At 37.0% G+C, this 11,686-nt stretch overlaps 1 protein-coding gene across 1 annotated transcript; it reads left to right on the top strand.

Moving 5' to 3' along the window:
* Positions 1-10,478: 10,478 nt before the first annotated feature.
* On the top strand, positions 10,479-11,384 carry LOC137732632 (uncharacterized). Its single transcript, XM_068471939.1, has one exon. It carries the CDS (start codon positions 10,479-10,481, stop codon positions 11,382-11,384), a length of 906 nt encoding a protein of 301 aa, XP_068328040.1.
* Positions 11,385-11,686: the final 302 nt, after the last annotated feature.

Raw genomic sequence — 11,686 nt, 5'->3', positions numbered from 1 at the left:
CCTTCTTCTAATAAGGTTCTTCCTTGCATAATGGTAGAACCTTCAAACTTGCACCCTTTCGATACGTTGCTATCAATCTATGTAAACTTCTAATTTTTCCTTATTTACTTTATGCAAATCGCATAACTTCAAATTCCATTTTTTTTTTTCATCTTATGTATCTATATATATAAGAAAATAGACGTTGGGGGTGCTAAATGATCAGAAATCAAGGTAATTATTATGAGGATTCAAAACTGTAGGAAAATAAAAAGAAGATTAAAAAACGGACTAGACCAAACCATACTAATCACAACGGACAAAGTTATGTATATAGACTTGATCTTGGAATCCCATCTTTAATAATAGTTTACGTTTTATATTTGATGTTTGTAATAAACTAGAATATAAATATATTTCAAATAAAAACATATTTACTCCAACACTAACTGATACCAAGGTTTTTTGTAGTAAAACCCCACACCTGATAGATTGGGCAGGTGGTAAAGTTGGGGATAATATTGGTGTCGTTAGAGTGGGACCCTTGAGCCCGTCAATCTAAAAAATTCCAACATGGTATCAGAGCCAAGGTTCGGGCCTGTGCAAGCCAATGAGCTTGTCACCAGGAAGGAAACAAGCCATGACTCTTAACATAGAGCCGCCGTTTGAGTTCCATTGAAAACAAGTATGGACTCTTAACTTAGAGCCGATCTCTAAGTTTCAATTGCCAATGTGTGGATCTCCACGTGTGAATCACTAAATGGGGTTACACGTGAGCGGGATGCTGGAATCCCACATCGGTGGGGGTAAAGAAAAGCAATAACTTTAAATAGGATTACCCCACTCTAACTAATATTGAGGTCTTTTGTGGTAAAACCCCACACCTGATGGATTGGGCAGGTGGTAGAGTAAGACTAAAAAAAAGTTTGAACTCTATTGGAGCAGATATTTGAGTTTCAATTGCCGATGTGTGGATCTCCTGTGTGAACCACTAAATAAGGTTACACGTGAGAGGGCATGTTGGTAGTCCCACATCGATGGGGGAAGTCAACAAGGGGCATTTTGTGGTAAAACCCCACACCTGATGGATTGGGCAAGTAGTAAAGTAAGACTTAAAACAAGTCTGGACTCCATTGGAGCCGACCTTTGAGTTTCAATTGCCGATGTGTGGATCTCCACGTGTGAACCACTAAATGAGGTTACATGTGAATGAGCATGTTGGCAGTCACTCATCGATGAGGGGAAGTCAACAAGGGTAGCTCTAAACCAGAAATAGTGAAACACTAAACTTGTTAGACTTTGTTCTTAGTATAAGAAGTTTCTCTCAAAGATATCAAAAACTTAAGCATGGTTTACTTGAAAGTGTTGTAAATGTGGTGGTGGTTGTTGTAGAAAGATGCAGCTTTATCTCAAGGGAAAAGCCAATGGAGTTACATTACAACAAAATTGAGTTTTGGGTACAAAACAAAGGGCACAATTGAGAATTTTGTGTCAGTTTGACCACCAAAAACCTTAAACAGTTCCCATTCCATAAAGGGCACCATCTATTGTGCCCAATGTTAAAAAAAGCAGACACAAAACAGTAATGGGCATGGAAACTGTGTCGAGTGGGGTCAAATGACAAATTTTTATTGAAAATGGGCACAAAGAACATTTTGTGTCTATAAATTTTTTTTGTCAGAAACACTATATGTTCTCTCTTGTTTGTCTTTACCTCCTCTAGCACACTAATAATTAAAATTTATAAAATTGTGGTAAATAATGGTATGGCGCTGTTTATTACTGTGCAATATTTTAGCCTCAAAATAAGTTAGCAATAATGCTGTTCTAATTTGTTTTTCACGAGAGCCGAACCTCAGTACTAAGTGGCATGTTTTAGATTTACAATGAATCATTTCCAGCTGCAATGAATGTTTGTTAGATTCATATATTTTTGAACAGCTTTTTAGATTGTTATCTTCCAGCAGGTTAGTTTTTTTATACTTGTGATATGGTTTTTGGTTTTATAGTAAGCATTAATTTCTTCATGCAGGACACATAACCAACAATTGTGCCCTTAGGGTCTGTGCAAAAGTTAGTGGACAAATGAGTTAATAATTATAAATTTCTTTTTATGACACAAATGTTAGAAATTGTGTCATTAAATATTAATAAATAATGAATCAACCTACTTCCCTTTCGGTCTTCAGATAGACAATATATTTTAATAATTATAAAAATATTTTTATGACACTGATGTTAGAAATTGTGTCCAGTAAATATTAATAAAGAATATGTTGGCACAATTATGGATTTGTGCATGTATTCTAATATAAAACATCCACACTCCTTTACTAATTTGTCTATGGAAAATAGAAGGTTGCTTCATACACTTGTGTTTCTTTAAATTTGATCAAGTTCTACATCATTGAGAGGCGACGTTGCAGAGTTAGAATTGGAGATGTTTGTTAGATTCTTAACTTTTTCAACTGCTTTTTAGATTGTTATCTTCCTGTAGGTTTGTTTTGGATACTTGATGATATATTTTTGCCTTTATCGTAAGTGTTTAATTTTTTATTGTATTAAAAGTCCTTCATGCAATGACACAAAACCAACAATTGTGCCCTTAGGGTCATCATCCAAAAGTTAGTGGGTCTTCAGACAAATGAGTTAATAATTATAGATTCATTTTTATGGCACAAATGTTAGAAATTGTGTCCAATATTAATAAATAATAAATCAGTCTGTAGCAAAAGAATATGTTGGCACAATTATGGATTTGTGCTTGTATTCTAGTATAAAACGTCCACACTCATTCACTAAGTTGTCTATGGAAAATAGCAGGTTGCTTCGTATATACACTTGCGTTTCTTTTGAATTTGATCATGTTGTACATCATTGAGAATGGGGGACATGCGACATCGCGGAGTTGGAATTGGAACTGAATCTCCAACATCACATTCGTCTATTGCTTTAAACATTACAACAGCAAATTCCACAACGAATCAGCCAGCTCAACGTCCACGACAACCTGTTAATGTCGGGCGCAAACCTCGTTCTATTGAAAATCAATACATTCTCACTACTGTTGCTGATGGTCGTCTTGGCTATGCATTACCCTCCAGTAATGGATGTGTACGCGCACCTTAAGGACATGTGTTGCCACCATGGGCATACCCGGGTAGGACAGAACAATACCCTATCAATTTGGTTTCTGCAGAAACAACAACTCAAGAGTCTGCTAGTTCTGTCGTTATTGTTGAAGAACCACACACTTATCAAGCACAAAGTCGTCCTACATGCCTGTCTCTCCCACATATGAACTCACAAAATATGCAGAATGTTACTTTTGAGATTTTAAGCAGTGATGACGAGGACAAATGATCTATTTTGTATTATGTTATATTTCATTGGTGTGTGAAAATATAATTATCTTATGCTATGTTGGACTCCTCTTCGGTCCTTTTATCAACTTATGTCGTATTCCAATATAATAATATTTTCTTTCTAATTAGCCCTTGTAGATTTACTCCTAGCATTATATATATTTTTGGGTTATAATTATGTTTCCCGTTTGGTTCATACCCCAGAATTCAGTTAATTCACAACGTGGCAACGCAAACGTTATGACACATTACCAATAAACTAAAAGAAAAGAAAAAAGAAAAGAAAAAAGAAACGAAAAACGAAAATAAAAAAGGAAAAAAAAATTGCTTGCTTTCATACTTCCGGATCCCCAACGCACATTACTAGTAAACTAAAAGAATAAAGAAATGAAAAACGAAAATAAAAAAGGAATAAAAAAATGCTTGCTTTCATACTTCCCCAACGCAAGTCTTCATATTTCTGCTTCACCAAATCGCACACCTGGGCAGAGGAATCCTAACTAGTGGCACAAAATTATCTTTATCCAATTCCTCGTTTTCCTCCAAATCGCACATCTGGTGTGCCTTTCTTCAGGTAATTTCTGAATGGCCGGTGCCTGAACCGTACTCAACTCCTCGTTTTTCTCCAAATTGCACATCTGGTGTGCCTTTCTTCAAGTTATTTCTGAATGGTCGGTGCCTGATCATACTCAAGTCCTCGTTTTCCTCCAATTCGCACATCTGGTGTGGCTTTCTTCAGGTATTTGATTTTTATATATGTTTTTTTTGTGTTCTTATTTGGTGGCTCGCTTGGATAATGGAAAACCATGCGAGACAGATTGAACCGTTTGCTGGTACTCACTTGTTTTTTGTGTTCTTAATTGTTTCTACGATTTGCTATTACTCAATTGTTTGGTGGAATTTTCTAATAGGAATAAAACAACAAGTAATCGAAAAACATGGGACAAGGATTGAATTGTTTTGTTTCTACGATTTGGCTGGTACTTAATTTGTTTGGTGAAATTTTATTTATGGTCTTGAGGTAACGTCAGGGACAATGTTTAGGCATGTGACCCTTCCCAGGGCTGTTGATTGATTGGAAGTTCACAATAGAAACTGTTTTGAAGCTAGCATACTCGTAGGTTAAGAGGGGTGTAATGCATAAGTGTAAGTCATGAATGCCAGCTTATCATCCTTGCAATATTATATCAACTGTAATTGAGCCAGCATGAAAAAAGTAAATTAATCACCAGTATGTGCTCTTTTTTTTTATTTTTTTTATTACATAACTTTCTAATTAGGAAATATGAGATTGTAACAGAGGAACATGGAGTTTTGAGTTGCCTTTCCTACTATATTTCTTTCATAATTTATGTATAATATGAATCAATTTGTTTGGTGCAATTTTCTTTGTAGTCTGATATATATAGTATGAATAAAAGAACAAGTATAAGTCTCTAGCAACATATGTTGTAGGATTTCAGTAGCAGACTTCAAATGGAGTTCATTGAAATGAAACAAAATTCTATTCAGAGTAGCCGTTAGTGAATAAGCCACTTCAATGTAGATCACATATGGTTTTAGTTGGTTTGTGAATTTTGGGATATTAAGTTGGATCTTTATGAAAGTTTTTGTTTGATTATCTCAATTCACTAATCTTATCGTGTAATCATATGTCTTATAATTTCATACATGCTTGTAGGTAAAGATGAACAAAGAATGGGTGCATCTGAATAGGACGACCAATGAATACTTGATTGGTAGGCGTGCACTCATCAATAACGCTTTAGACGTTGCTGCCTTTCAAGGAAAAATTAAGTGCCCCTGTCGGCGCTGTTGCATTATGTTTTATCGTGATCCATTTGAAGTCGATGAACACCTCTATGTCGACGGTATGGATCACCATTACATGGATATACCTTGGGTTGAACATGGCGAACATGTGCATACTTTTGATAACATATCAAGTCCAACTACTGAAGCTCATAATGAAAGAAACCCCGAAAATTTCATGGTAGCGATGCTTCACGATGTTTTTGGTAACCATGTACATATAGACGAGTCAGATCTTGTTGGAATCTTCTTCTGCGTGTGATGAAACAATTGATGCACACCAATTCGACAACATTCTACGAGAAGCAGACGGAGAATTATATCCAGGTAGCCAGAAGAAAAAGTTGGATTTTGTGGTGAAATTATATCAGTCAAAATTGTTATATGGAATGAGTGATGCTGCATTTAGTTCAGTGCTGACACTAATACGAGAGCATTTTCCTATGTGTGAGATTCTTCCTCCAAATTTGTACTCTACAAAGAAGATTATCCGGGCTTTGGGGTTGGATTACCAGAACATAGATACGTGTTGAAATAATTGCATGCTATTTTGGAAAGAGCATGTAAATGCCATCGTTTGAGCAAAGTGTGGCGCTAATAGATATAAGTAGAGGAAGGGAAATTCAGGAACGCTCCAATGTACCAAGGTACCAACAAAGGTTTTACGCTACTTTCCCATAGGTCCTAGACTACAAAGGTTGTACATGTCTCGTTACACAGCCGAGTCAATGATATGGCATTCAGAGATTAGAACTGACGATGGTGTTTTGAGGCACCCTGTTGATTCTCTGGCTTGGACACATTTGGATAATTCATATCCAGATTTTGCAAGGGAGTGTCGCAATGTTCGTCTTGGGCTTGTAAGCGATGAATTCAATCCGTTTGGTATGCATGGCAAACCCCACAGCACGTGGCTTGTTGTAGTTGTAGTTTATAATCTTCCACTTTGGATGTGCATGAAACAACCTTATATCATGATGTCTCTCCTAATTTCAGGCAAAAAAAGTCCCGGTGATGCAATTGATGTTTTCCTGCAGCAGCTAATTGATGACTTACGACATTTATGGACGACAGGTTTGCGAACATATGATAATCACCGTCAAGAAACCTTCACCATCGTGTTGCCTTATTGTGGACCATCAATGACTTTCCTGCTTATGCCATGCTCTCAGGATGGAGCACTAGTGGTGAGAAAGCTTGTCCGACTTGCGGTGATGACAATGATTCTTTATGGTTTAAACATGGGAAAAAGTTTGCTTTCATGGGACATAGACGATGGCTCTCGATGTCACACAGGTACCGGAGACATAAAAAAACTTTTAACGGATTTCAAGAATTTCGAAACCCCCCTAAAGCAAGAACTGCCATGGATTGTTTATTAGAAGTGACATGATTGACCTTCAGATTTGGCAAGGGTGCAAGGGTAAGTGGTAGTAAGCGGGGGTGGAATTATGATGGACACATTGTTGATCAGTGGACAAAAAAAGACTATATTCTTTGAATTGCCTTACTAGAAGGATCTCCTATTATGACATAACTTGGATGTCATGCATATAGAGAGAAATGTAGTTGAAATGTTATTGGCACTCTTTTGGAAATTGAAAGGAAGATTAAAGATGGTATTAGGGCTAGGGCTGATCTCGTAGAGTTGGGCATTAAGCATGATCTCCATCCACAGGCAGATGGTGCCCGTACAAAGCTACTAGTGGCAGAATACAATATGAAACCTGAGGAGAAAATAATGTTGTGCCAGGTTTTGGAATCAATTTGGGTGCCAGAAAACTACTCTTCTAATATCAGCAACTGTGTTAATATTAAGAAAAAAAAGTTAATTGGCTTGAAAAGCCACGATTATCATATCCCTATTGCAATAAGAAAAGTGTTACCGAAATCGGTTGTTATAGTGTTGTTAGAGTTGAGCAGATTTTTTCGCCACCTGTGTTCAAAAACTGGAAGTGAAGAATTGTTCAATGGCTTGTCAAAAAGCATTGCCTTAACTCTATGCCATCTGGAGAAGCTATTTCCGCCATCATTCTTTACCGTTATGGTACACTTGATAATTTACCTTGCGGATGAAGCTGCTGTTGCTGGTCCAGTCCCATACTGATGGATGTACCCTATTGAAAGGTGTCAATTTTGTAAAACACCTACTCAGTTCACTTTCTAATTTTAGTATTTGTTTTTCGTCATTACCTTTTGCTTAAAGATTTTTATTTAACAATCAGGTACTTACATCTTCTAAAATCATATGTGCAAAATAAGAGTTAGCCAGAAGGATATATTGCAGTGGCTGTTAATTTGGATGAGTGTGTATCATTTTGCTCCATGTATATGGAGGACTCTGTTGTTACCCGTCGTAATAGGTCTGGATGTAACTATGATGTGATGCAAGGTGATGCACGACAAGGACTTCCTCTATTTGGTAGCCAAGGCAAACCGACAAGCCCTATTGAAACTGTTTTACTAGAACGCTCGAGGTTTAAAATGGCTCATCATTATGTCCTAGTAAATTGTCCTCAAATGGCAGAATACTTAAGGTACGGTTATAACAATGACATTACCTTAGTACATGTTTGATGGACTAGCTTGGATCCTGAATTGATTTATGTGTTGGTCTTGTAGGAGACATATGTCACATGTAATTTCCACTCGTGGTAGAAGAACTACTATATATGATGCAGAAAGAGAAGCTTTAGATAGTTTCCCTCAATGGTGTCGAGATAATGTACCTTATATTCGTATGAAGTTTCAGTATTACATGTAGCACTCAAAATGGTGAATTTTTGTAACTACGATTTAATTCAATGCAGGTACATAACATAGGGGCGAATGATGATGTAACTATTAAAGACGATATATGTGCATTGGCTGCTGGACCAATGCAGTGGGTAAACTGTTATACCACATACATCATGAATGGAAATCGATTTAAGGTTGCTTTTGCTGATCGCCATGCATGTACCCAAAATAGTGGTGCTTTTTTAGCATCAGAAGTTAGTAGTTTTGCTACTACTGTCGACAGGAACCCAAGGTATGGAGATGTGGATTATTATGGTATTGTGATAGATATCATTGAGTTAGATTATCACAATGGTCGGAAGGTTATACTGTTTGATTGTGATTGGTTTGATGTCAAGAGCAAAAGCTTTCGTACTAAGAAGGATGAGTTTGGGTTCACTTTAGTTAATTGTGAACATCGTTTACCGCCGGATGACTCATTCATACTGGGGTCACAAGCAACACAAGTATTTTATGTTCAAGATCCTATTGACACTGATTGGTTTGTTGCTATCAAGACAAAGCCATGAGACTTTTACAACATGCTCGATATAGAGATAGAAGACCTCAACACAACTCAAGATATAGAAAGCACATCAGGGGATGATGATATAGTTCAAACAAGACTGGATGTTGCAGAATTGTTATTGCGGAATGATTATTAGACTTGTAATGATCAGGAACTTATATCTACTATGTAGCTTGGTCATGTATTTTGTTATGTAAGCTATTACATTAAGGAAAAAGGGGTTCAAACGTTTTTTTTTTTTTTTTTTTTTTTAAATTTTTTTTCTCCTTGGTCATATCTAATTAAACTATGGTGTAGGTAGATAATGCAACTAATCTGTGATGCAGGTAGGCAATGCAATAAATCATGTTGGTTCAACGGTAAGCAACAGAAACACAAGATTAATCAGGACGTGGAGAATGGAGGAAGCATGGTCAACTGATGGATAGTCATATATATGCAGAGTTTACCTTACGGATCCTAGACCAGCTGAATGCCAGGCATCACTATGGTAAAGGTAAAGATTTTGCCTAATCCTACTGCTACATAATCATACGAGCAAACAAGGATTAGGACATCTAACAAACATTCAATCAGGGGTGGTTTTATTGCCGCCATTATGCGAAAATTCCCACCATGAACGACTATGAGACTCTAATTCTTGGAGGTGTTTGAGTCGTGATGGCGTACCAAGTTGCTGATACTTAAATTTACTTCCGTGCTTCGAAAGTTTTGAACAAAAAAAAAATTGCTTGAAAGTGAATCTCAAACCACATAACATAATAACAACTTCAGAAAGAAAATACTGGAGATTCTTCACATACGTAATCCACATGAATTTAACTTTGTCATTTTTTCGACACACAAACCAAAAATTTGCCATTTCAAAGCATGTTTCCATCAAAATCTCTCAGCCACTAAAACGTTACCATCTCTCAATCGGGTCAATGTCAAATTGTAATGGAATAATAATTAAATCTTTAACAAATATTAAGCAACAGAAACACGTAAATAAATTAAACAAATTAAGAAATTCTAATCAACCAAAAGATCATAAACAAGGATAAATTTCCATATTTCCAAATTCCAAGTACATTATTAATTCCCCAGTATCATGGCATTTCCAAAAACAAAAATCACTGAAAAAATAAAAATAAAAAAACTCACTCGATCTGGGTACTTTTGCAATTATATTTTTTGATTCTTCAAGTCGTTCATCAATTAAGAAAAAAAAAACCCCAATAATTAGCACCAAAAAAACAATATTTTGCAATTATATTTTTGTTTGGTCACAGAAAACTAGTGCTCTACCCAAATGGAAACAAGACGAGACGAGGAATGCGGCGGGCCAAATCTCTCCCCACTTGGAAATGGCGGATTCCCTTCGGATTGGTTGGGAAGTTTATGTTGATTTCAGGTTCTTTTTGCTTGATCAGAAGAAAGGGATGTACTTGGTGTTGGAAGCTAAACAGCTTCTGAAGTCAAGGGATCGAAGGCAGCAAGGAACTCCTGAGCGTGGATTTGGTCTGCATCGAAGAAGAAATAAGAAATGAAGGGTTTTAGTTCCAACGGCTAGTTTTTCAGTTTAAATATATGTGAGTGTGTGAGTGACAAGTGTATACTCTAGATTAGATCACTTAAAACCCAAATGAAGGGTTAGGATTCAATCAGGGGTAGTAAGGCTGAAATAGTTGTTAAGCCTCTTGTCAATCACTCTCCTAAACAAGTATGGGTCATGGCAATGCACCATACCCTACAAGATTTCCTCTACTTAATGAAATCAGTGCTGCTGCATTTTACACAGCCTTGAAGCCGTCAGTATCAACTCCAAGTTCTCTCCATTCTCTGCTATTCTAACCCTAAGAAACTGATCCAAACTATCAACCAAAAACAACAAAATAAACAAACTTTATCATGGCCTCAGAGCCTAGTTTCTGATCTTACAACTCTCTAGGCGTAATCTGTGCAAAGTTGAGATCTTTGGGAGTACCTACGTAGTGTCCTCAACAACAACAACTAGCAAAACAACCCTGCAAATGAAGGGATCCAGTAGTAGCAGTGAGCTAAAAGCTCCAGTCTTTGATGGGGAGAATTATGATTTTTGGAGAATAAAAATGACAACCATTTTCAAGTCCTATGATCTATGGGATATGGTTCAATACGGGTATAAACTACCTGAGATGGAGGTCGATGCTCTAGAGGAGGACCTCACAGAAACACAACTCAAAACACTGAAGCAGAACCGAATGGAGAATGCTAGAGCACTTGGAATCATCCAAGGTGCTGTCTCAGACACCATTTTCCCGAGGATAGCAAATAAAGAGATTGCAAAGGGAGCTTGGGAAGTTTTACAGCAAGAGTACAGAGGAGACACCAAAGTCAGAAAGGTAAAACTTCAATCCCTTAGAAGAGATTTCGAGTATACAAGAATGAGGGAAAATGAGTTGCTAAAAGACTACTTTACTAGGCTATTTGATGTTGTAAACAAGATGAAAACATATGGTGAGGACCTGCTTAATGAAAGAATTGTCCAAAAACTGTTGATTAGTTTAACTAAACCTTATGATTCAATAGTGAGTGTCATTGAAGAAACCAAAGACATTGAAACTCTTAGTGTGCAAGATGTGATGGCATCTTTAAGAGCTTTTGACCAAAGGCTTGAGAGGCATGCTGATTTTGCACCTGAGAAAGCTTTCAATCACTCAATGTTGGATTTAGTAGTCAAGCTAGTGCAAGCAAACAAAAACCACAGTGGAAGGGCAAGAACAAGAAATTGGAAGGAAATGGGTATCAAAACTCTAGACCTAACCAAGGCAACTACTCAAATAAAGGTCCAAGAACCAAGCAGCAATGCAAGCATTATGACAAATTCCATCTTAGAGAGTGTTGGTTCAAGGACAAGCCTAGATGCCACAAATGCAATAGGTTTGGGCACATCATGAAGGATTGCAGATCAAAGAATGTGCAGCAAGTGAACTGTGCAAATCAAGTGGACAAAGAAGCAAATGTGTTCTGTGCTTTCAGTGCAAAAGTGGAGAAAAACAATGAAGTGTGGTACATAGACAGTGGTTGCAGCAATCACATGACTGCACATGAGTCATTACTCATTGACCTTGACACAAACTTCACGGGAAAAGTGAAAATGGGAGATGGAAACATTATCAAAGCCACTGGAAGAGGAACTCTGGTCATTAACACTAAGAAAGGAAGAAGATGCATAAGGGAAGTGATGTTAATGCCTGGA

The sequence above is a fragment of the Pyrus communis genome, chromosome 4 (genome assembly GCF_963583255.1).
Source record: "Pyrus communis chromosome 4, drPyrComm1.1, whole genome shotgun sequence".
Lineage (NCBI taxonomy): Eukaryota > Viridiplantae > Streptophyta > Magnoliopsida > Rosales > Rosaceae > Pyrus > Pyrus communis.
This window is presented reverse-complemented; position numbering and strand designations above follow the sequence as displayed.

What these genes read in the sequence shown, in the direction of transcription:
- LOC137732632 (XM_068471939.1), top strand. Translation starts at nt 10,479, where the DNA reads ATGAAGGGATCCAGTAGTAGCAGTGAGCTAAAAGCTCCAGTCTTTGAT.